This window comes from Canis lupus, chromosome 5 (assembly GCF_011100685.1).
Source record: "Canis lupus familiaris isolate Mischka breed German Shepherd chromosome 5, alternate assembly UU_Cfam_GSD_1.0, whole genome shotgun sequence".
Classification (NCBI taxonomy): Eukaryota; Metazoa; Chordata; class Mammalia; order Carnivora; family Canidae; genus Canis; species Canis lupus.
This window is the reverse complement of record NC_049226.1, coordinates 24,991,131-25,018,461: the sequence shown is the minus strand read 5'-3', so window position 1 is coordinate 25,018,461 and position 27,331 is coordinate 24,991,131. Positions and strand designations below refer to the sequence as shown.

At 38.8% G+C, this 27,331-nt stretch overlaps 1 protein-coding gene across 2 annotated transcripts in view; it reads right to left on the bottom strand.

The window, feature by feature from the left end:
• The window catches only part of CWF19L2 (CWF19 like cell cycle control factor 2), a 147,669-nt gene that overhangs the window by 93,322 nt on the left and 27,016 nt on the right, over positions 1-27,331 (bottom strand). For both annotated transcript variants that reach the window (XM_038536318.1, XM_038536319.1), the window contains exons 7-8: positions 15,932-16,047; positions 11,104-11,750 (exon numbers count right to left, since the gene is read on the bottom strand). In XM_038536318.1, coding sequence (XP_038392246.1) covers positions 11,104-11,750; positions 15,932-16,047 — 763 coding nt within the window. The remainder of the gene's footprint in view (positions 1-11,103; positions 11,751-15,931; positions 16,048-27,331) is intronic.

Here is a 27,331-nt window from a genome sequence, read left to right as displayed (position 1 = left end):
TAGTGAGTGCCTATATAAAATATTTTCAATTTTATAAATAAAATATATTTATTAAAACAAATCTTTAAACATATATATGTTTACATAAATATATACAGTATAACATTCTAACATGTATGTTATAAACATATAGATCTTCCAGTGAGTGCCTATATTACAGTAGTTCTATCAGAAACTTACAATTTAAATACAACCTACAAATAAGAATTAGAGAACCAGGTGAAATAGAGTGTAAGACTGTTTCACATGCAGCTGCAGTCACAGGCGTCAAGACCTGCAGACTGCCCAAAGGTTAAGGCAACCCTGATGATCAAAGGAAGTAAGTTTCAGCCCATCAGGAGGTGAGGACTAGAAACAGTCTACCTTTCAGAGTACCTAGAGTAAAGCCCAGGCAACTACATTATGTGTACAGCCTTAGACATTCTCTAGTCCCTGGCATGTATGTCCAGTCAATACAACTAGATCTTTCCTTTGGTTTCCTGGGAACAAAGCCCTACCTTGAACCAGAACCCATCTGACTGGAGCTCCCACGGCTCAGTCCAGGTTTTGCCAGCTTCCTCCCCACTGCAAGGTATACACTGTGATTTAAAATCCACAGCTTTAGATGGAACTGCTAACAAAAACAATTTACCAGACTCATGACCCCAAACCACAATGCTGACACCTACTACTGCCACCACCGAATTCAATTATTGCATAAAACCTCCTCCTTTAGTGTCCCATTCATTTGGTGGTATTTTTAAACATAATCTGCTTATCATTCTAGTATAAGCTAATCATTATCCTTTGGACATGTATTTTCCATTTATGGCTGGCTATCTCCAATAAGACCCAGCTCTATAGCTAAATCAGTTTCTCCTCAACTGGGATTTCCTAGTCTACTAACCCAGCCCTCTATATAACAGGTTCAAGATAACACCAGGAAATGCTACCTATTTTCCTAATTATTAGAGGTACAATCATTATAGTATCCATATTTTTCTTTTGAAATGCTAACATCTGGAGGGAGGGACAAGATGGCCAAAGAGTAGGGTCCCCAAGTCACCTGTCCCCACCAAATTACCTAGATAACCTTCAAATCATCCTGAAATTCTACGAATTCGGCCTAAGATTTAAAGAGAGAAAAGCTGGAATGCTACAGTGAGAAGTGTTCACACTTCTATCAAGATAGGAAGATGGGGAAAAAGAAATAAAGAAACAAGAGGCATCCAAGGGGGAGGGGCCCCGCAAGGAGCCGGGCTAAGGACGGGGTGAGTGCCCCCAGGACAGGAAAGCACCGTCCTGGAGAAGCAGGAGCTCCACCAATCTTCCCGGACAGAAAGGGGCTCGCAGGGAGTTAGAGCAAGACCCCAGGAGGGCGGGGATGCCCTCAGGCTCCCTGGGACACTAACAGACACCTGCACCCCAGGGAGAGTGCGCCGAGCTCCCTAAAGGGCTGCAGCGCGTGCATGGCTGGACCTGGGAGCAGCTCAGAGGGGCTCCGGCAGAGGAAGAGGCTCCATGCGTAGGGGGCTGCACGGCCCCAGGGGCAGCTCGGATGGGCAGGGGCGGCGGCTCTGCAGAGAGGGGGCTGCGCGGCTGCAGCGCGAATCCAACAGCGCAGGCCCAGGAGCACAGGGTGCCGGGGACACAGCCCAGGATCCGGCTTCCTCCCGGGACAGGCAGAGGCCAGGAGGGCCCAGGACAGCAAGGACACTCCTGCCCCGAGCTGAGCAGATCAGTGGCCCTGCACCAGGAGCATCCAAGCCCCTGCAGACACAGAGCTCTGAAGTTACTGTGGGAGCTGAATCCAGGGCTCCAGAGCTGGCCCCGCCACTGTGGTTGTTCCTCCAGGGGCCGCACAGGGTAAACCACCCCCACTGAGCCCTGCACCAGGCAGGGGGGAAAGCAGCTCCCCCAAGCGCTGACACCTGAATATCAACACAACAGGCCCCTCCCCCAGAAAACCAGCTAGAGGGACAAGTTCCAGGGGAAGTCAAGGGACTTAGAGTATACAGAATTAGAAGATACTGCCCCATGGTTTCTTTTTTTTTTTTCTTTTTTTTCTTTTTGATTTCTGTTTGATTCTCCCACCCTTTTTTTTCTTTCTCTTTTTCTTCTCTTTTTTTTTTCTTCCTTTATTCTTTTTCTCTTTTCTTTCCTTCTTTCTCTCCTCTTTTTCTCCTTTTCCCAATACAACTTGTTTTTGGCCACTGTGCACTGAGCAAAATGACTACAAGGAAAACCTCACCTCAAAAGAAAGAATCAGAAACAGTCCTCTCTCCCACAGAGTTACAAATTTTGGATTACAATTCAATGTCAGAAAGCCAATTCAGAAGCACTATTATACAGCTACTGGTGGCTCTAGAAAAAAGCATAAAGGACTCAGGAGACTTCATGACTGCAGAATTTAGATCTAATCAGGCAGAAATTAAGAATCAATTCAATGAGATGCAATCCAAACTAGAAGTCCTAATGACAAGGGTGAACGAGGTGGAAGAACGAGTGAGTGACATAGAACACAAGTTGAGGGCAAAGAGGGAAACTGAGAAAAAAAGAGACAAACAATTAAAAGACCATGAGGATAGATTAAGGGAAATAAATGACACCCTGAGGAAGAAAAACCTACGTTTCATTGGGGTTCCCGAGGGGGCCGAAAGGGACAGAGGGCCAGAATATGTATTTCAACAAATCATAGCTGAAAACTTTCCTAATCTGGGAAGGGAAACAGGCATTCAGATCCAGGAAATAGAGAGATTCCCCCCTAAAATCAATAAAAACCATTCAACACCTCGACACCTAATAGTTAAGCTTGCAAATTCCAAAGATAAAGAGAAGATTCTTAAAGCAGAAAGAGACAAGAGATCTCTGACTTTTGTGGGGAAGAGTATGAAGGTAACAGCAGACCTCTCCACAGAGACCTGGCAGGCCAGAAAGGGCTAGCAGGATATATTCAGGGTCCTAAATGAGAAGAACATGCAACCAAGAATACTTTATCCAGCAAGGCTCTCATTCAGAATGGAAGGAGAGATAAAGAGCTTCCAAGACAGGCAGGAACTGAAAGAATATGTGACCTCCAAACCAGCTCTGCAAGAAATTTTAAGGGGGACTCTTAAAATCCCCCTTTAAGAAGAAGTCCACTGGAACAATCCACAAAAACAAGGACTGAAGATATCATGATGACACTAAACTCATATCTTTCAATAGTAACTCTGAACGTGAACGGGCTTAATGACCCCATCAAAAGGCACAGGGTTTCAGACTGGATAAAAAAGCAGGACCCATCTATTTGCTGTCTACAAGAGACTCATTTTAGACAGAAGGACACCTACAGGGATCCCTGGGTGGCGCAGCGGTTTAGTGCCTGCCTTCGGCCCAGGGCGCGATCCTGGAGACCCAGGATCGAATCCCACGTCAGGCCCCCGGTGCATGGAGCCTGCTTCTCCCTCTGCCTATGTCTCTGCCTCTCTCTCTCTCTGTGTGTGACTATCATAAATAAATAAAAATTACAAAAAAAAAGAAAAAGAAAGAAAGACACCTACAGCCTGAAAATAAAAGGTTGGAGAACCATTTACCATTCAAGTGGTCCTCAAAAGAAAGCAGGGGTAGCCATCCTTATATGAGATAAACTAAAATTTACCCCGAAGACTATAGTGAGAGATGAAAAGGGATACTAATCATACTTAAAGGATCTATCCAACAAGAAGACTTAACAATCCTCAATATATATGCCCTGAATGTGAGAGCTGCAAATGTATCAATTAATAACCAAAGTCAAGACATACTTAGATAACAATACACTTATACTTGGTGACTTCAATCTAGCGCTTTCTACACTCAATAGGTCTTCTAAACACAACATCTCCTAAGAAACGAGAGCTTTAAATAATACACTGGACCAGATGGATTTCACAGATACTTACAGAACTTTACATCCAAACTCAACTGAATACACATTCTTCTCAAGTGCACATGGAACTTTCTCCAGAATAGACCACATACTGGGTCACAAATCGGGTCTGAACCAATACCAAAAGATTGGGATCGTCCCCTGCATATTCTCAGACCATAATGCCTTGAAATTAGAACTAAATCACAACAAGAAGTTTGGAAGGACTTCAAACACGTGGAGGTTAAGGACCATCCTGCTAAAAGATGAAAAGGTCAACCAGGAAATTAAGGAAGAATTAAAAAGATTCATGGAAACTAATGAGAATGAAGATACAACCATCCAAAATCTTTGGGATGCAGCAAAAGCAGTCCTGAGGGGGAAATACATCGCAATACAAGCATCCATCCAAAACCTGGAAAGAACTCAAATACAAAAGCTAACCTTACACCTAAAGGAGCTAGAGAAAAAACAGCAAATAGATCCTACACCCAGCAGAAGAAGAGAGTTAATAAAGATTCGAGCAGAACTCAACGAAATCGAGACCAGAAGAACTGTGGAACAGATCAACAGAACCAGGAGTTGGTTCTTTGAAAGAATTAATAAGATAGATAAACCATTAGCCAGCCTTATTAAAAAGAAGAGAGAGAAGACTCAAATTAATAAAATCATGAATGAGAAAGGAGAGATCACTACCAACACCAAGGAAATACAAACGATTTTAAAAACATATTATGAACAGCGATACGCCAATAAATTAGGCAATCTAGAAGAAATGGACGCATTCCTGGAAAGCCACAAACTACCAAAACTGGAACAGGAAGAAATAGAAAACCTGAACAGGCCAATAACCAGGGAGGAAATTGAAGCAGTCATCAAAAACCTCCCAAGACACAAGAGTCCAGGGCCAGATGGCTTCCCAGGAGAATTTTACCAAACGTTTAAAGAAGAAATCAGGGATCCCTGGGTGGCGCAGCGGTTTGGCGCCTGCCTTTGGCCCAGGGCGCGATCCTGGAGACCCGGGATCGAATCCCACGTCGGGCTCCCGGTGCATGGAGCCTGCTTCTCCCTCTGCCTGTGTCTCTGCCTCTCTCTCTCTCTCTCTCTCTCTGTGACTGTCATGAATAAATAAATAAAAATCTTTAAAAAAAAAAAAAATAAAATAAAAAATAAAGAAGAAATCATACCTATTCTCCTAAAGCTGTTTGGAAAGATAGAAAGAGATGGAGTACTTCCAAATTCGTTCTATGAAGCCAGCATCACCTTAATTCCAAAGCCAGACAAAGACCCCGCCAAAAAGGAGAATTACAGACCAATATCCCTGATGAACATGGATGCAAAAATTCTCAACAAGATACTGGCCAATAGGATCCAACAGTACATTAAGAAAATTATTCACCATGACCAAGTAGGATTTATCCCTGGGACACAAGGCTGGTTCAACACCCGTAAAACAATCAATGTGATTCATCATATCAGCAAGAGAAAAACCAAGAACCATATGATCCTCTCATTGGATGCAGAGAAAGCATTTGACAAAATACAGCATCCATTCCTGATTAAAACTCTTCAGAGTGTAGGGATAGAGGGAACATTCCTCGACATCTTAAAAGCCATCTATGAAAAGCCCACAGCAAATATCATTCTCAATGGGGAAGCACTGGGAGCCTTTCCCCTAAGATCAGGAACAAGACAGGGATGTCCACTCTCACCACTGCTATTCAACATAGTACTGGAAGTCCTAGCCTCAGCAATCAGACAACAAAAAGACATTAAAGGCATTCAAATTGGCAAAGAAGAAGTCAAACTCTCTCTCTTCGCCGATGACATGATACTCTACATAGAAAACCCAAAAGTCTCCACCCCAAGATTGCTAGAACTCATACAGCAATTCGGTAGCGTGGCAGGATACAAAATCAATGCCCAGAAGTCAGTGGCATTTCTATACACTAACAATGAGACTGAAGAAAGAGAAATTAAGGAGTCAATCCCATTTACAATTGCACCCAAAAGCATAAGATACCTAGGAATAAACCTCACCAAAGATGTAAAGGATCTATACCCTCAAAACTATAGAACACTTCTGAAAGAAATTGAGGAAGACACAAAGAGATGGAAAAATATTCCATGCTCATGGATTGGCAGAATTAATATTGTGAAAATGTCAATGTTACCCAGGGCAATATACACGTTTAATGCAATCCCTATCAAAATACCATGGACTTTCTTCAGAGAGTTAGAACAAATTATTTTAAGATTTGTGTGGAATCAGAAAAGACCCCGAATAGCCAGGGGAATTTTAAAAAAGAAAACCATATCTGGGGGCATCACAATGCCAGATTTCAGGTTGTACTACAAAGCTGTGGTCATCAAGACAGTGTGGTACTGGCACAAAAACAGACACATAGATCAGTGGAACAGAATAGAGAATCCAGAAGTGGACCCTGAACTTTATGGGCAACTAATATTCGATAAAGGAGGAAAGACTATCCATTGGAAGAAAGACAGTCTCTTCAATAAATGGTGCTGGGAAAATTGGACATCCACATGCAGAAGAATGAAACTAGACCACTCTCTTTCACCATACACAAAGATAAACTCAAAATGGATGAAAGATCTAAATGTGAGACAAGATTCCATCAAAATCCTAGAGAAGAACACAGGCAACACCCTTTTTGAACTCGGCCATAGTAACTTCTTGCAAGATACATCCACAAAGGCAAAAGAAACAAAAGCAAAAATGAACTATTGGGACTTCATCAAGATAAGAAGCTTTTGCACAGCAAAGGATACAGTCAACAAAACTCAAAGACAACCTACAGAATGGGAGAAGATATTTGCAAATGACATATCAGATAAAGGGCTAGTTTCCAAGATCTATAAAGAACTTACTAAACTCAACACCAAAGAAACAAACAATCCAATCATGAAATGGGCAAAAGACATGAACAGAAATCTCACAGAGGAAGACATAGACATGGCCAACATGCATATGAGAAAATGCTCTGCATCACTTGCCATCAGGGAAATACAAATCAAAACTACAATGAGATACCACCTCACACCAGTGAGAATGGGGAAAATTAACAAGGCAGGAAACAACAAATGTTGGAGAGGATGCGGAGAAAAGGGAACCCTCTTACACTGTTGGTGGGAATGTGAACTGGTGCAGCCACTCTGGAAAACTGTGTGGAGGTTCCTCAAACAGTTAAAAATATACCTGCCCTACGACCCAGCAATTGCACTGTTGGGGATTTACCCCAAAGATACAAATGCAATGAAACGCCGGGACACCTGCACCCCGATGTTTCTAGCAGCAATGGCCACTATAGCCAAACTGTGGAAGGAGCCTCGGTGTCCAACGAAAGATGAATGGATAAAGAAGATGTGGTTTATGTATACAATGGAATATTACTCAGCTATTAGAAATGACAAATACCCACCATTTGCTTCAACGTGGATGGAACTGGAGGGTATTATGCTGAGTGAAGTAAGTCAGTCGGAGAAGGACAAACATTATATGTTCTCAATCATTTGGGGAATATAAATAATAGTGAAAGGGAAAATAAGGGAAGGGAGAAGAAATGTGTGGGAAATATCAGAAAGGGAGACAGAACGTAAAGACTGCTAACTCTGGGAAACGAACTAGGGGTGGTAGAAGGGGAGGAGGGCGGGGGGTGGGAGTGAATGTGTGACGGGCACTGGGTGTTATTCTGTATGTTAGTAAATTGAACACCAATAAAAAAAAAAAAAGAATTTTTAAAAAAAAAATAAAAAAAAATAAAATAAAAAATAAAAAATAAAAAATAAATAAAAACATATTATGAACAGCTATACCCCAATAAATTAGGCAATCTAGAAGAAATGGACGTATTTCTGGAAAGCCACAAACTACCAAAACTGGAACAGGAAGAAATAGAAAACCTGAGCAGGCCAATAACCAGGGAGGAAATTGAACCAGTCATCAAAAACCTCCCAAGACACGAAAGTCCAGGGCCAGATGGCTTCCCAGGGGAATTCTATCAAACGTTTAAAGAAGAAACCATACCTATTCTACTAAAACTGTTTGGAAAGATAGAAAGAGATGGAGTACTTCCAAATTCGTTCTATGAGGCCAGCATCACCTTAATTCCAAAACCAGACAAAGACCCCACCAAAAAGGAGAATTATAGACCAATATCCCTGATAAACATGGATGCAAAAAAACTCAACAAGATACTAGCCAATAGGATCCAACGATACATTAAGAAGATTATTCACCATGATCAAGGGGTATTTATCCGTGGGATGCAAGGTTGGTTCAACACTCATAAAACAATCAAGGTGATAGATCACATCAACAAGAGAAAAACCAAGAACCATATGATCCTCTCATTAGATGCAGAGAAAGCATTTGACAAAATACAGTATCCATTCCTGATCAAAACTCTTCAGAGTATAAGGATAGAGGGAACATTCCTCAACATCTTAAAAGCCATCTATGAAAAGCCCACAGCAAATATCATTCTCAATGGGGAAGCACTGGGAGCCTTTCCCCTAAGATCAGGAACAAGACAGGGATGTCCACTCTCACCACTGCTATTCAACACAGTACTAGAAGTTCTAGCCTCAGCAATCAGGCAACAAAAAGACATTAAAGACATTCAAACTGGCAAAGAAGTCAAACTCTCCCTCTTTGCCGATGACATGATACTCTACATAGAAAACCCAAAAGCCTCCATCCCAAGATTGCTAGAACTCATACAGCAATTTGGCAGCATGGCAGGATACAAAATCAATGCCCAGAACTCAGTGGCATTTCTATACACTAACAATGAGACTGAAGAAAGAGAAATTAAGGAGTCAATCCCATTTACAATTGCACCCAAAAGCATAAGATACCTAGGAATAAACTTAACCAAAGAGGTAAAGGATCTATACCCTCAAAACTATAGAACACTTCTGAAAGAAATTGAGGAAGACACAAAGAGATGGAAAAATATTCCACGCTCATGGATTGGCAGAATTAATATTGTGAAAATGTCAATGTTACCCAGGGCAATTTACACGTTTAATGCAATCCCTATCAAAATACCATGGACTTTCTTCAAAGACTTAGAACAAATTCTTTTAAGATTTTTGTGGAATCAGAAAAGACCCCGAATAACCAGGGGATTTTTAAAAAAGAAAACCATAGCTGGGGCATCACAATGCCAGATTTCAGGTGTATTACAAAGCTGTGGTCATCAAGACAGTGTGGTACTGGCACAAAAACAGACACATAGATCAATGGAACAGAACAGAGAATCCAGAAGTTAACCCTCAACTTTATGGTCAACTAATATTCGATAAAGGAGGAAAGACTATCCACTGGAAGAAAGACAGTCTCTTCAATAAATGGTGCTGGGAAAATTGGACATCCACATGCAGAAGAATGAAACTAGACCACTCTCTTGTACCATACACAAAGATAAACTCAAAATGGATGAAAGATCTAAATGTGAGACAAGATTCCATCAGAATCCTAGAGGAGAACACAGGCAACACCCTTTTCGAACTCGGCCACAGTAACTTCTTGCAAGATACATCCACGAAGGCAAAAGAAACAAAAGCAAAAATGAACTATTGGGACTTCATCAAGATAAGAAGCTTTTGCACAGCAAAGGATACAGTCAACAAAACTCAAAGACAACCCTACAGAATGGGAGAAGATATTTGCAAATGACATATCAGATAAAGGGCTAGTTTCCAAGATCTATAAAGAACTTCTTAAACTCAACACCAAAGAAACAAACAATCCAATCATGAAATGGGCAAAAGACATGAATAGAAATCTCACAGAGGAAGACATAGACATGGCCAACAAGCACATGAGAAAATGCTCCCCATCACTGCCCATCAGGGAAATACAAATCAAAACCACAATGAGATACCACCTCACACCAGTGAGAATGGGGCAAATTAACAAGGCAGGAAACCACAAATGTTGGAGAGGATATGGAGAAAAGGGAACCCTCTTACACTGTTGGTGGGAATGTGAACTGGTGCAACCACTCTGGAAAACTGTGTGGAGGTTCCTCAAAGAGTTAAAAATAGATCTGCCCTACGACCCAGCAATTGCACTGTTGGGGATTTACCCCAAAGATACAGATGCAATGAAACGCCGGGACACCTGCACCCCGATGTTTCTAGCAGCAATGTCCACAATGGCCAAACTGCGGAAGGAGCCTCGGTGTCCATCAAAAGATGAATGGATAAAGATGATGTGGTCTATGTATACAATGGAATATTCCTCAGCCATTAGAAATGACAAATACCCACCATTTGCTTCTACGTGGATAGAACTGGAGGGTATTATGCTGAGTGAAATGAGTCAATCGGAGAAGGACAAACATTATATGTTCTCATTCATTTGGGGAATATAAATAACAGTGAAAGGGAATAGAAGGGAAGGGAGAAGAAATGGGTAGGAAATATCAGAAAGGGAGACAGAACATAAAGACTCCTAACTCTGGGAAACGAACTAGGGGTGGTGGAAGGGGAGGAGGGCGGGGGGTGGGGGTAAATGGGTGACGGACACTGAGGGGGACACTTGATGGGATGAGCACTGGGTGTTATTCTGTATGTTGGCAAATTGAACACCAATTAAAAAAAAATAAATTTATTATTAAAAAAAATGAAATGCTAACATCTTTAAAACCTGTTAATGTCAAAAGTGGATTATTTCTTAACTGTAAAACAGTCACCATAATTCATGCTTCCTTCTGCAGAATCTTTCATATATTGTTTTCACTCCATACGTAGGCTTTGGCAGCATATTTTCCTTCAGTCTCCCAGACCTCCACTGGCCATGCAATATTTACAATTATAACTACACTTAACAATGGAGTGATTTCCTTTGAAAGCAATATGGCAGCAGTAACACAGTTTACCAAAGTACCTCCTGTAGCATATCCAGTTAAAGGGATTTTCAACTCATTTCATTTTTTTAGATTGCAAAAAAGCAACAATTTTGATCTAATATAGCTACTGAATTCTTCTTCCATTTATTAAATAAAACTGTGGAATGCAATGCAACCCATAAAACAAAGCTACTGATTTTTTTAATGTGCATATCTTGTCTTCCACAATACTTAAGAAACTGATCATAACTCATATCTACTTAATAAGTGATACTCTGCAAATACATCTCATTTCTTTGAATCCTCTGCAATTTAATATTCACTCATCAGCTTAAAAAACAAATGACAAAATACCCGGCAAATGGAGACAGTGTGTCCTGTAGATGCTCTTTCTTCAGAGAGTCATCTCTTAGGCTCTCATCCCGTGATTCTTCTCTCGCATTGTCTGAAACGTTCCCATGGTCCACAGTGCCCCCAGTTTCTAATGATCTTTGATGTGAGCATTTCCTGTTTCCTTCTCTCACATCAGATTGGCTCCATGATGAAGAACTTTCTTCACTGTTTTCTGTGGGTTTTCGAAAACCATGATCAACCAGTGCTGAAGATGAACAGGAGGGTTTAAAATTTCTGCCCTTGCTATGAAATGACAGTTCTTCATCATCAGAGGGTCTTAAAAATTTGGGTTTCAAATTTCCAAAGGAAGAAAACTCTTGATTTTGCCTTTGACTGGACTGTCTTCTACAGGTTTCTAAAGACCCAGACCTATTATCTTTTTCATCACCACTAAACTTCTCTTTATTGGTACTGTTTGTAATATTTGTTGAATGGTATCTATCCCTTGAATTTTTATTATATTTTACCAAGTCTGATTTTCTACTTTCTTGACTACTTTGTGCTTTTTCTGCATATGTTGGTTTCCTCCATCGTTCTCGTTTACAATCTTCTTTTGTGGATGCAGTTTTTTCAGCTTCTTCTAATTTTGACTGAAATATTTCCATTGACTACAAAGAAGAGAAATTAAACAAGATATCTACAATTAAAAAAAAAAGGTTCAATGACTTGTGCCCCCATATGCCACTGTGCTAAGATACACTGTCATATAAACACAATGAAGAAAAACCCAACAAAGAAGAAGAGACCCATACAATCATCCTACCTAATAAAGGCTTACATGTGCCCTCATCTAATTCATATGTAGAAGACCTAACCTCTGGTACTCAGAACACGACAGCATTTAGATAGGCACTTGAAAGTAAAAAGTTCAGTTGAGCCCCAAATCAATCTGACAGATATCCATAATAGAAGAAATGTATAAATATAAATAAAGACAGAATGGATGAGCATACAAAGAGAAAATACCATATGAGGGACGCAGTAAGAAGGCAGCCATTTACAAGCCATGAAGAGATGCCCCAGGAGAAACCAAACATTGTAATGCCTTGATCTTGGACTTTAATTCTCCTAAACTGTGAGAAAATAGATCTGTTGTTTAGGCCTGTGGAACTTTGCTATGGCAGTCCCAGCAAACTAATATACTACCCTAAAATAAGTGCCAAAAAAAATATGATTAATTCATCAAAAATTACCAAATAATGAAAAATATCTGGGAACCAAAAGAACTTAGACCAAATGCCCAGCACTAAAACAAAATATAATGCAGAAAACAATGAAGACATCATTTCTAAAAAATTAATTCCTACGGTCAGTGAGATTCAAGAGGCTGCTACATTACTAAAACATAACAGACTCTCATGAAAAACAAGAATTCAAGAACATGAGAAACTTATAAATGAAAAACTATGTGTCCAAAAACATGCAGATATGGTGAACAAAAGAACAGAGAGTATTTCATCCAGTACTAGTGAATTCAACACTAGCCTGAGAATCCTCTCTACCTAGGAAAAGATGGTAAACAAATACGTTATAAGGAAAAAAGACACAAGGACAATTAATTCTAGAAAATCTAATATGCATATATGAATACTACCAGAAGGAAAAAGCAAAGATAGAAGAAAGTATTAACAAGATAATAATAATACAAGAATATTTCTCCAGCTAACTTTCTACGTATGAAGGGATCATCTGGTAGTCTTAGGAGAGGGGAGAAAATAAAGCATATAAAGATTCTTAAAGAATCATACAGGGCAGCCCCGGTGGCACAGCAGTTTAGCGCCGCCTGCAGCCCAGGGCATGATCCTGGAGACCCTGGATGGAGTCCCACGTCAGGCTCTCTGTATGATGCCTGCTTCTCCCTCTGCCTGTGTCTCTCTGCCTGTGTCTCTGCCTCTCTCTCTCTGTCTCTATGAATAAATAAATTTAAAAATCTTCATAAAAAAAAAAGAATCATACATAAAAATCAGTCAGTTGAGAATCTGACTCCTGATTTCATCTCAGATCATGATCTTAGGGTCCTGAGATCGAGCCCCATGTCAAACTCCACACTCAGCAAGCAGTCTGCTCTCAATTCTCTCTCCTACTCCCTCTACCCTTCCCCTACACTTTCTCCCTCTCTAAAAAAAAAAAAAAAAGTAAAACTGTTACCAACTCTTCATCTGTAATACTAAACACTACAAGTTACAGGATAATGGAATAAAGATCAAGTTATGTTGGGAAAAATGGACAGTAAGATACAAAAGAAAAAACCTGACCCGTTCTTACACCATATACAAAATAAATTAAAAATGGATTAAAGACTTAAATGTGAGATTTGACACCATAAAAATCCTAGAAGAGAACACAGGCAGTAACACTGGCTGCACAAACTTTTTTCTAGCTATATCTCCTGAGGCAAGTGAAACAAAAGCAAAAACAAACTATGGGGACTACACCAAAATAAAACGCTTCTGCAGAGCAAAGGAAACAATCAACAAAACTAAAAGCAGTCTATGGAATAGGTGAAGACATTTGCAAATGATGTATCTGATAAAGGGTTAGTATCTAAAGTATAAAAGAACTTATAAAACTCAACACCCAAAAAACAAATAGTTCAATTGAAAAATGGGCAGATGACCTAAATATACATTTTTTTAAAGATGACATACAGATGGTCAACAGACAAATGAAAAGATGCTCAACACCACTTATCAGGGAAATCAAAATTACAATGAGCTATTATCTCACACCCGTCAGAATGGCTAAAATTAATACAAGAAACAATAGGTGTTGGCAAGGATGTGGAGAAAGGAGAACCTCTTACAACCTCTTACACTGTTGGTGGGAACACAGTGGTGTAGCCACTGTGTTAAACAGTATGGAGGTTCCTCAAAATGTTAAAAATAGAGCTACCCTATGATCTAGCAATTGAACTACTAGATATTTACCCAACAGATACAAAAATGCTAAATCAAAGGGATATTACAGAAGCAGCCCTGTTGACTGATGAACAGATATACAGATAGACACACACACACACACACAATGGAATATAAGCCATCAAAAAGAATGAGATCTTGCCATTTGCAAGGATATGAATGGAGCTAGAATATTAAGCTAAGTGAAATAAAGCAGTCAGAGAAAGACAAATACCATAGGATTTCACTCATGTGTGAAATCTAAGAAACAAAACAAATGAACAAAGGAAGAGAGGGAGGTACAAACCAAGAAACTGACTCTGAACTACAGAGAACACATTGCTGGTCACCAGAGGGGAAATGGGGTGGTGGGGGGAATGAGGGAAACAGGTGATAGGGATAAAGGAGCACAGGTGTTGTGCTGAGCACCAGGTGTTGTATGGAAATGCTGAATGCCCAAATTGTGATTTGAAACTAATATTAACCTGTATGTTAACTAACTGGAAATTAAATAAAAACTTAAAGAATTTTTTTCAAATTATTTCAAGAAAATCTGAGAGCTGAGATGGGGGAATCAAAACATGTTAAAGTTATTATATTAGCCTAGGCAGAGATAATCTATAATATTTCATCTTTTTTAAGTATTTAAAAATACAGATTTAACATGTCTCTTAAATTGAATAACAACATGATTAGAACAGAAATGATGGAAGGGAGAAGAAATGTGTGGGAAATATCAGAAAGGGAGACAGAACATAAAGACTCCTAACTCTGGGAAATGAACTAGGGGTGGTGGAAGGGGAGGAGGGCGGGGGGTGGGGGTGAATGGGTGACGGGCACTGAGGGGAGCACCTGACAGGATGAGCACTGGATGTTATTCTGTATGTTGGCAAATTGAACACCAATAAAAAATTTATTATAAAAAAAAAAGAACAGAAATGATGATGGGGAGGGGGTAGTTTCATAATAAAAGCATTGCATCAGAGGCAGCTCTCTGCCTTCTTATTGAGACATGTGTCTAAACTTAGTGGCTTCTTAGATTCAATAAAATACAGTAATGATACAAACGACAAAAACAGCAAGGACCACAATTCATCCAGTGCTCAATATATTACCTACTTTACACCGTTTAAATGGGTCCTAGGAGAGAACACCTAGGTTTGAATCTACTGACTGAATCTCACTTATTTTTCCTGCTTACTCATATTCTTGAAATCTTATTTTCTAAACCTGTTTTTTTCTAAATATTAAAATTACTAGCTATGAAAATCCAAAAATATCCACACATGGTTAATGGAGGAGCTGGTTTTAAAATATCATGTAAAATATCATGGTTCCATTGTTTAAAGAGTGTGTGTGTGTGTGTATATATATGTAAATATATTATTAATATATATAGTTAATGTATAATTGTTAATATATAAAACATATGTAAATATATTGTTAAAATATATTTTTAAAAACCTGTCATATTGCAAAATCTCTGGAATAAGCAAAAACCCCTAAATATATTAAAATTTTAACAGTGGTTAGTTACCTCAAGAGGTATACCATGGAGGATTTCCTGCATTATTTAAATTTCCTCACAATGAAAAAGTTTATTTACATTAAACACATACACTTAAATTGTATTCACTTAAGTTTTATATTCATCATGTCAATAAAAATATGCTACCTAAGTTTACATAATTAAAAAAAGGTAGAAAATGCCTTTGGCAGTCAATAAGAGTTGAGATTTAATATTCATTTAATTCAAAAGAGCTTCATGGCACCAAACACTGACAAAGTTAAAGACACTTATTTCTCATATAACTATAAATATAACACATTAATATTAATTAGATAGTAATTATGATCTATTAAATATTAATCTCATTAATATCAGTACTCACCCCATATCTTTCAGCAACAATGTCTTCAAAATTTCTATTCTGTTTCTCAGCCTGTTCCTTCATTCTCTGGTAAGACTTTCTCAGCCAGCTTAATCCACCATCTTCCACTACTGAAACTAAATTCCAATACTTAATGTTAATTATACTTCTCATGTGGTTATAATAAAATCAATATTTATTACTTCTGTAATAATTTCTAAAGTATAAATTAGATATTTTTTCTTGGACATTAAGAACCATGAGGACACTTAAAATTCAACATGTTAAAAAAATAAAATTCAATATATTATTTTTTTTATTTTTAAAAAAAGGTTTATTTATTTGACAGAGAGAGAAAGCATGAACAGGAGGGGCAGAGAGAGGGAGAAAAAGAGAATCTCAAGCGGACTCCATGCTAAGCACAGAGCCTGACACGGGGTTCAATCTCAGGATGCCGAGATCATGACCTGAGCTGAAACCAGGAGTCAGAGACTTAATCTGTGCCATCCAGGTGCCCCTCAACATATTGTTTATATAGCTATATATGCAAGGTACAGATTTTAGGGACTGAGGAAGGCAAAAATAAATAAAACTATACTCAAAAACAACTGCAATCCAAGAGTATGAGGATGAGTACAAAAATAATAAGTATAATATGTAACAAAAATAAAGATAGAAGTAATTACAGAAAAATGAGAAAGGAGTTATTTCTAAATAGGTGGTCAGGGAAAATTTTACAGATCAGGCTTAAAATAATGAGTTGGATTTCTATAAACAAAGATAAGAGGAGGCAGGGCATTCCCATAAATAAAGAATAAGAGTATACAAACAGCAGGGAAAAAGCTACCTCAGATCCAGCACAAAAAACAAATAAGGAAATCACAGATGATAATACGGAAATGTATATAAAACAAATTATTCTATGCAGTCATTATTACCAACTATGAAAATCTGAATGCCTCCAAACTTTATTAAGCTGCTTGTATTTCCTTCTACATACATAACACTTTTGATGTGCATAAAGAAATCTAATCACTTAAGTCAAAACTCTGTTCCTGATTTTCCTTGTCTAAAAATATGATTGCTTTGTATCACCCCCAGTTCTATCATCAACAAAAATACACAGAGACTGTGAAAGACACATATAAGAATCTTTGCAGTGAAGTCTGCAGTAATCCCTGCCTTGAAAATAATCCAAATGTTCACTTTAAGAAAAATGGAAATACAGCATAAATGATGATATATTCCTAAAACAGACTAGTATACAGCATGAAAATCAATGACCACACCTATACACAACAACATGGATGAATGTGAAAACATGAACACAGGCAGTAGGCACCAAAAGGGCACACAATACGCACTCTATGATTCCAGGAAAACTGACCTTGGTGCCAGACACCACAACAGTGGCCACCTTTCCAACAAGAGCACAGTGCCTCAAACGCCACAGAAGGAGCCTCTGGGATGCTAACATGTTCTGTTTCTCAAAAATGTGTGCTGATGACATGATTTTGTGAACGTGATTAGTCTGTACTTTTCAGACTGTGTACTTTTCCGCATGAGTTGAATTTTAATAAGAAGTTTAAAGGGAAAAAAAAGATTTCCTCAATCTATTAACTGCAGTCTCACTCAAATCTCCAGTCTCTTTGTTAAGCAATCTCTTCTAAGACATTGGCCTTTCTTTTTCATTTTTTTTTAATTTATTTATGATAGTCACAGAGAGAGAGAGAGAGAGAGAGAGAGGCAGAGACATAGGCAGAGGGAGAAGCAGGCTCCATGCACCGGGAGCCTGATGTGGGATTCGATCCCGGGTCTCCAGGATCGCGCCCTGGGCCAAAGGCAGGCGCCAAACCGCTGCGCCACCCAGGGATCCCACTGCGCCACCCAGGGATCCCTGGTCTTTCTTTATAGACCTAAAGTACTTAGTACTTCAAAACCTAGATCTCTACTTAACTCAATGATTCACTTTTCTCCCAAGTTTATTTTGCTCTTGCTCTCATTTTCTTATATAGTCTATGTAACAATGCAATCAGTGAACAAAGTTAGTCTAAATCCTCAATTTACACAAAGAGAAACCTACTGTCATTAATACCTATGTTAACATCCCAGCTACACAAGTTCAAAGAGCTATCCATGAAACTGATAAAAATGCTGATGGGCATAGTGATTATTTCCTGAACAATCACCAATATATTAACATAGTTCAGAGGAAAAAAATCTCAGAGAAAAAGGAAGACTTTTATCCTTTTGTGTTGACATTTATCAGGGAAATCAAACAAGAATAAAAATTTTCAGTGAATTCAGCTATGAGCAAAATTTACAATCTTAGAAATATTTATAATAATGTCATTTCTAGTTAATTATATTTTCTATTTCAATAGTCTTATTCATCTTATAATTAGATACAATAATCCAATATTTTTAAAACAAAATATCATCAGACATTTTAAAAGCAAATGAAAAATAACAATTTGCAGTACCATCCATCATGAAATTCAATCTAACAAATATTTAGTAAACATTTACTACAAATATGAAAATGTTTAAACCTAGTAGGAAGTAAAAACATAAATAAAACATAGTCCCTATTCACTATGTTTAGGTAAAGATATATCAAATAATTATAATAAACTTACCAACATACAACATTTAACATACACCTATACCTAAAGCCAAAATGTAACAGACTAAAGGGATATGCTTCCCATCATAATTAAAGGCTATATTGGTAGACACAAAATACAGCTAAACAAATTCAGGCTACATTCCCCATTTTTCTCAGAAGATAGATAATTTAAAAAATAACAATAAGCTAAGTATCAGGAGACCTAAGTATCAGTCTTGCTGTTCCTACAAATTAGTTGTAAGATTTTAATCAAGTCACTGACTTCCTTGGACCTTTGTTTCAACTATAAGGCAGTTGATATAAGCCACTTGTGATGTTTCTTCCAAGTCAAAAGATTCAAAAAGGGAAAGCCAAAAAATAGAAAATATACATAGAAAGAACAGAAATACATCAGAATGGTCTGTAGGCAAGAATTTCTACTAACTACATAGTAGTAAATACAATCTGGTAGTAAAGAATCCAAAGTCACTAAAGCTAAACGAGCCATCAGATCTGGGTTCTAGGATCACTCATACGACTACGAGCAAATTAGCTAGCAGCCCTAAGCCTTAGTGCCTTTGAGATTCAGGACAATAACAGCTACAGTGCTATCTTCACATGGATGCTATGAAAATAAGCTTATATGTATATGTGCCATGTAAACTTTATACAAATATTCCCATTACCAGAATACTGGTAAAAGTAATTCTGTATGAATTCTGAGAACAGTTTCGTTACTTGTCCAATTAATCTTTTCTAAGGAAAAAAAAAAAAAACAAGATTAATTTTTGAAAATATGGTACCTCAATCATCACAAAAAACCTGTTGATAAAAGCTTCCCAAAACATTTCATCATAAGAACAAGTATTTGACATCATCTTCATTATTAAGCATTTACTGTATCCCAGATATTGAGCTGAAAAGACATTCTCAGCAAATGCTCACAATACCTACGTAGGACAGGTATGGTCATCATTCTCTATCACATATGACGCTGGAAAGGCACTGCTGAGGGACGACAGTGCTATGCAAAGCTGCGAGGGGTGACTGGTGGTGGCACTAAGAAGGTTACTGGTGAAGTTCCCTTAGACAACTTCTATGGAAAGGGGCAGGCAGGTGGAGAACGGTGCTGGCCCCCCGACCCCACACGGAGTGGTGTACCCAGTTCCAATGCACCTGATGTCACACAGTGCCCCCCACTGTGCACCTGGTGGCGGTGGAGGGGGGTGTCCCCTGCAGCCCTGCTCTTCTCCAATCACAAATAATGTGGTTTAGGGAGCTCCCTTCCTAAGTGACACTGAAGGTTTGCTCAAAGGCAGCACTTACACTGTACTTCCTGTAGGATTCCCTCTGATTTCCATTTGTATTCTACCCAGGCTGCCCTGGCTGCCTTGAGAGGTTACTTCTGCCTTTCCAGTGATAAAATGGGTGCTAACTCTTAAAAAAAAACCCATAATAAACATATCTGAGATGGATATTCACAATTTCTCAGAAGAAGTGGCAGTGCTGAAGGAAAAGATAACGTTGATGCATATTTGCTGAAATTCACTGATGAAGATTCTGAAGGTACCTCATGACCAGCCTACACCAGAAAACTGATCCAGAATCGACATCTAAGTAGGAGGGTCAGGCCCTACTGCTATCAAGAATAGGTGCTATCTGATCAATTCTCAAGCAAGATCAGCGTAAAGAATGGTTGGGAAATGTGCTTTATTATGATTACCTCTAGGCTGATTTTCCAAATGATTTGTGAAGTGGTTTCTAGACAATGTGAATTGTCCAGGTTTTACACTATTTATCTCAAGAACCTACATAGCTTGTCAATTTCATAAATACTTATTTCTGAAAACATCTTTTACTGTAACTTGAGGTTAAGAGGTAATATCCTGTGAATGCTCTCATATAAAGACGCATGACTTTGTGTTATGAAAATAGAGTGGTGTTTAATGCTGACTACTGTTACTCTTACATGGAGCGCGTGTTATGTGAAGACTGAGAAACCTTTTTCTCATGTAAAATACAAGTGCATACATATTCTGCAGGTAATATTCAATAAGATAACTGGATAATAATTTATCCTTCTCTTTTCATTTCTAAACCGAGCTTAACCAGGTAATAATGAAAGGAATGATAAAACACCAAATATTCACTAAAATGCTGTTGTTCCCTATTTTGCTTTACACAGCATTTTGGCTCAGGACTTTATCATATTATTCACTTAATAAAAGTATCGTACTAACTGCCAGAGATAAAATGTAAGCAAAAGGGACATCTGGATGGCTCAGCAGTTGAGCATCTGCCTTTGGCTCAGGGCATGATCCCAGAGTTCCAGGATCAAGTCCCACATCAGGCTCTCTGCATGGAGCCTGCTTCTTCCTCTACCTAGGTCTCTGCCTTCTCTCTGTTTCTCATGAATAAATTTTTTAAAATCTTAAAAAAAAAATAAGATAAGCAAAAACAGCCACTCTCTCCCCACATAGAACATATAATCTCAATAAAGATTGTCCAATAAGCACATCAATACATGTGAAATCACTACTGCAGTAAAGGTTCTGAAATCAAGGGACACAGAGCTACCGGCATACAGCAGCTCACGGCCTGGTGCAGGGGTCAGAAAAGGCCCCACCAAAGAAGCTGCAGCAGGGCAATAAAAGACAAGTAGGAGTTAACTAGGTAATGGAAGGGAAAGCTGTGCAAAGGCCTCATGAGGCCCATAAACAAAGGTCTGCTGGGGGCGCTCCAGCAGCCAGAGACCAGAGAACACCAAGGGCCTCCTGGCATCCTGTAGGCTGTTTTTATCCAGAAACCATGGGACACCCCTTAAGAACTGAGAGGAGGCCTACGACAGGACTGGTCTTACTTTCTGAGGATCTCATTATGGTTGTGTTGTGGAGAATGGACTAGGAGGCAGCAAGCAGACCACTGAGTGGCTGGCAAGGGCAGGATCCAGAGATGATATGGCCCAGGCGTGGTGCACAGAATAGCAGACTAGGTTCAGATGGGGCTCGCAGACTTTTTCTATTCTTTCCATTCTACACTGTAAAAAGGATATTTCCCACTAAAAATATTTTAGGCAGAAAATTCTGATTTGCTTTATGCTTTTGAGTTGCAAAATTTGATTCCATAAGCAAGGGTGAAATCACTGGCAACAAACAGTACCAGAAAAACTCTTATTTTCTAGCACTAAAGAATGGGACCAATAAGTTAATACTATACTGAATCATCCTGGGGTTTTTATTGTGTGTGGGTTATGTCCTTACACAGCTATTTTCCTTAACCTCTGGATGTGCCAATTTGGCACAATATTAAATACTTGAAGTTGACATCAAATTAAGCTGGCTAGTTTTAAATAGATTTTTTTTTTCAAATACAAATTGCATACTTACTCAAAAAAAATTGACATAAATGTATGATAAAATAAAGGGTGAAAGTACACTACTACCCTTTCCATCTATGAAAGGCACAGAAGAGCATGCTGGGAAGTGAGCAGGCTCTAGAGCCAAACTATTTGTATTCAAATTGTGGCTTGAATACTCACTAGCCATGAACTTAAAAGAATTTACTTAAACTCTTCTTGTAAAATAGGAATTAAAAACTAGAGCTATAACTCTTAACTACAGAGAATACGCTGATGATCAACAGAGGGAAGGTGGGTGGGGAATGGGGGAAAGAGGTGATGGGGATGAAGGAGTGCACCTGTCATGATGACCACTGGGTGATGTATGGCTCCATAGCTCCTAACTATTAGGTGCCCGACCATGTCAGCCCTACCTCTGGTCTAAACAGAATGACTACACTGCCTGCATATGCAGCCAAACAATGCAAATCATTTAAAACTTAATTTCAGGAAGACAGGCAAGATGGCAGAAGAGTAGAGGTCCTCAACTCACCTAGTCCCACCAACTTACCTAGATAACTTACAAAACATCCTGATCACCTACGAATTTCACTTGAGACTTAAAGAGAGAATACTCGGAACACTACAGAGAGAAGGGTTTTCACCTCTAGCAAGAATCCTCTAGGGTGACATTTACTTAGGTCGTGGTTGATATACTTGACTCAGCCCACTCATGCAACCACTCTGCACTGAGCAAAATGACTAGAAGGAAGAACTCACCACAAAAGAATCAGAAACATTACTCTCTGCCACAGTTACAGATTATGGACTACAATTAGACGTCAGAAAGCCAATTCAGAAGCACAATTATAAAGCTACTGGTGGCTCTGGAAAAAAGCTTCAAAGATTCTAGAGACTTCATTACTGCAGAATTTAGATCTAAACAGGCCAAAATTAAAAATCAATTAAATGAGATGCAATCCAAACTACATGTCATAACAACTAGGGTTAATGGGGTAGAAGAGTGAGTGACACAGAAGACAAGTTGATGGCAAGGAAGGAAACTGAGGGAAAAAAAGAGAAAAACAATTAAGAGACCATGAGGAAAGCTTAAGGAAAATAAATGATAGCCTAGGAAGGAAGAATCTATGTACAATTGGGGTTCCAGAAAATGCTGAGAGGGACAAAGGGCCAGAAAGCATATCTGAATAAATCATAGCTGAGAACTTCCTTAATTTGGGAAGGAAAATGGGCATTCAGATCCAGGAGATATTAAAGTCCCTCCACCCTGCCACACAAAATCAATAAAAACCATTCAACACCTTGACATTTAATAGTGAAACTTGAAAATTCCAAAGATAAAGAGAATCCTTAAAGAAACAAGAGATGAGAGTTTGTTAACTTATATGGGGAGAAATATCAGATTAACAGCAGACCTCTCCACAGAGACCTGGCAGGCCAGAAAGGGCTGGCAGGATATATTCAGGGTAATAAATGAGAAAAACACACACCGAGAATACTTTATCCAGCAAGGCTCTCATTCAGAATAGAAGGAGAGATAAAGAGCTTCCAAGATAGGCAAAAACTGCAAGAGTATGTGACCACCAACCGAGCTCTACAAGAAATATTAAGGGGGATCTTGTAAAAGAAAGAGGAAGACCAAAGAAACAATCCACAAAATGGGGGCTGAATAGGTATTACAATGACACTAAATTTATATCTTTCTATAGTTACTCTGAACGTGAATGGGCTAAATGATCCCATCAAAAGACGGAGAGTTTTGGGACTGGATAAAAAAGCAAGACCCATCTATTTGCTGTCTAAAAGAGAATCATTTTAGGCCTAATAAGGAAACCTCCAGCCTGAAAATGAAAGGGTGGAGAACCATTTGCCATTCAAATGCTCCTCAAAAGAAAGCTGGAGTAGCAATCCTCATATCAGATATATTAAAGTTTATCCCAAAGTCTGTGGTAAAAAATGTAGAGGGACACTATATCATGCTTAAAGGGTCTATCCAACATGAGGACCTAGCAATCATGAATATTTAATTCAATATTTAATTCATTCAGCTCCCAATGTGGGAGCTGCCAAGTATATCAATTAATAACCAAAGTAAAAAGATACTTAGATAATAATACACTAATAATAGGAGACTTCAACATGGCTCTTTCTGCAAATGACACATCTTCTAACCACAACATCACCGAAGAAATAAGGGTTTTAAATGATACACTGGATCAGATGTATTTCACAGATATATACAGAACTTTGCACCTGAACACAACTGAATACACATTCTTCTCAAGTGCACATGGAACTTTCTCCAGAATAGAGCACACACTGGGTCAAAAATGAGGTCTCAACCAATACCAAAAGACTGGGATTGTCCCCTGCATATTTTCAGACCACAATGCTTTGAAACTAGAACTCAATCACAAGAAATTTGGAAGAAACTCAAACACAAGGAGGTTAAAGATCATCCTGCTAAAAGATGAAAGGGTCAACCAAGAAATTAGAGAATTAAAAAGATTCATGGAAACTAATGAGAATGAAGATACAACAGTTCAAAATCTTTGGGATACAGCTAAAGCAGTCCTAAGAGGGAAATACACTGCAATACAAGCATCCCTCAAAAAACTGGAAAAAACTCAAATACACAAGCTAATAACCTCACACCTAAAGGAACTGGAAAAGAAAAGCAAATAAAACATACACCAAGCAGAAGAAGAGAGATAATAAAGATTCAAGCAGAACTCAATGAAACAGAGACCAGAAGAACTGTGTAACTGATCAACAAAAGCAGGAGTTGGTTCTTTGAAAGAATTAATAAGATAGATAAACCATTACCCAGCCTTATTAAAAAGAAGAGAAGACTCAAATTAATAAAATCATGAATGAAAGAGGAGAGATCACAACCAATACCAAGGAAATACAAACGATTTTAAAAACATATTATGAACAGCTATATGCCACTAAATTAGGCAATCTAGAAGAAATGGACACATTTCTGGACCACAAACTACCAAAACTGGAACAGGAAGAAATAGAAAACCTGAACAGGCCAATAACCAGGGAGGAAATTGAAGCAGTCATCAAAAACCTCCCAAGACACAAAAGTACAGGGCCAGATGGTTTCCCAGGGGAATTCTATCGAATGTTTAAGGAAGAAACAATATCTATTCTACTAAAGCTGTTCCGAAGGATAGAAAGGGACAGAATACTTCCAAACTCATTCTATGAGGCCAGCATCACCTTAATTCCAAAAACCAGACAAAGACCCACCAAAAAGGAGAATTATAGACCAATATCCCTGATGAACATGGATGCAAAAATTCTCAACAAGATACTAGCCAATAGGATCCAACAGTACATTAAGAAGATTATTCACCATGACCACATGGGATTTATCCCCGGGATGCAAGGCTGGTTCAACACCCATAAAGCAATCAATGTGATAGATCATATCAACAAGAGAAAAAACAAGAACCATATGATCCTCTCAATAGATGCAGAGAAAGCACTTGATAAAATACAGCATCCATTCCTGATCAAAACTCTTCAGAGTGTAGGGATAGAGGGAACATACCTCAACATCTTAAAAGCCATCTATGAAAAGCCCACAGCAAATATCATTCTCAATGGGGAAAAACTGAGAGCCTTTCCCTAAGATCAGAACCACGAAAGAGATGTCCACTCTCACCACTGCTATTCAACATAGTACTAGAAGTCCTAGCCTCAGCATCAGACAACAAAAAGAAATAAAAGGCATTCAAATTGGCAAAGAAGTCAAACTCTCCCTTTTCACAGATGACATGATACTGTACATAGATAACCCAAAAGACTCCGCCCAAGATTGCTAGAACTCATACAGCAATTTGGCAATGTGGCAGGATACAAAATCAATGCCCAGAAATCAGTGGCATTTCTTTACAGCAACAATGAAACTGAAGAAAGAGAAATTAAGGAATCAATCCCATTTACAATTGCACCCAAAAGCATAAGATACCTAGGAATAAACCTAACCAAAGAGGTAAAGGATCTATACCCTAAAAACTACAGAACACTTCTGAAGTATATTGAGGAAGACACAGAGAGATGGAAAAATAGTCCATGTTCATGGATTGGAAGAATTGATATTGTGAAAATGTCAATGCTACCCAGGGCAATTTACACATTTAATGCAATCCCTATCAAAATACCATGCACTTTCTTCAGAGAGTTGGAACAAATCACCTTAAGATTTGTATGGAATCAGAGAAGACCCTGAATAGCCAGGGGAATACTGAAAAAGAAAACCAGAGCCAAGGCCATCACAATGCCAGATTTCAGATTGTACTACAAAGCTGTGATCATCAAGACAGTGTGGTACTGGCACAAAAACAGACACATAGATCAAAGAAACAGAATAGAGAACCCAGAAATGGACCCTCAACTCTATGGTCAAGTAATATTCAATAAAGCAGGAAAGACTATCCACTGGAAAAGGACAGTCTCTTCAATATATGGTGCTGGGAAAATTGGACAGCTATGTGCAGAAGAATGAAACTGGACCATTCTCTTACACCATACAAAAAGATAAACTCAAAATGGATCAAAGATCTAAATGTGAGACAAGAATCCATCAAAATCCTAAAGGAGGGATCCCTGGGTGGCTCAGTGGTTTAGCACCTGCCTTTGGCCCAGGGCGTGATCCTGGAGTCCCGGGATCAAGTCCCATGTCAGGCTCCCAGCATGGAACCTGCTTCTCCCTCTGCCTGTGTCTCTGCCCCTCTCTCTCTCTCCCCCTCTGTCTCTGTGTGTGTGTGTGGGTCTCTCATGAACAAATAAATAAAATCTTAAAAAAAAAAAAAAAATCCTAAAGGAGAACACAGACAACACCCTTTTTTTTTTTTTTTTTTTACAACACCCTTTTTGAACTTGGCCACAGTAACCTCTTGCAAGATACAGCCATGAAGGCAAGGAAAAGAAGCAAAAATGAACTATTGGGACTTGAGATAAAAAGCTTCTGCACAGCAAAAGAAACAGTCAACAAAAGTAAAAGACAACCTACAGGATGGGAGAAGATATTTGCAAATGACATATCAGATAAAGGGCTAGTATCCAAGATCTATAAACAACTTATTAAACTCAACAGCAAAGAAACAAACTATCCAATCATGAAATGGGCAAAAGACATGAACAGAAATTTCACCAAAGAAGACATACACATGGCCAACAAGCACATGAGATAATGCTCTGCATCACTTGCCATCAGGGAATACAAATCAAAACCACAATGAGATACCACCTCACACCAGTGAGAATGGGGAAAATTAACCAGACAGGAAACCACAAATGTTGGAGAAGATGTGGAGAAAGGGGAACCCTCTTGCACTGTTGGTGGGAATGTGAACTGGTACAGCCACTCTGGAAAACTGTGTGGTGTGGATGTTCCTACAAGAGTTAAAAATAGAACTGCCCTACTACCCAGCAATTG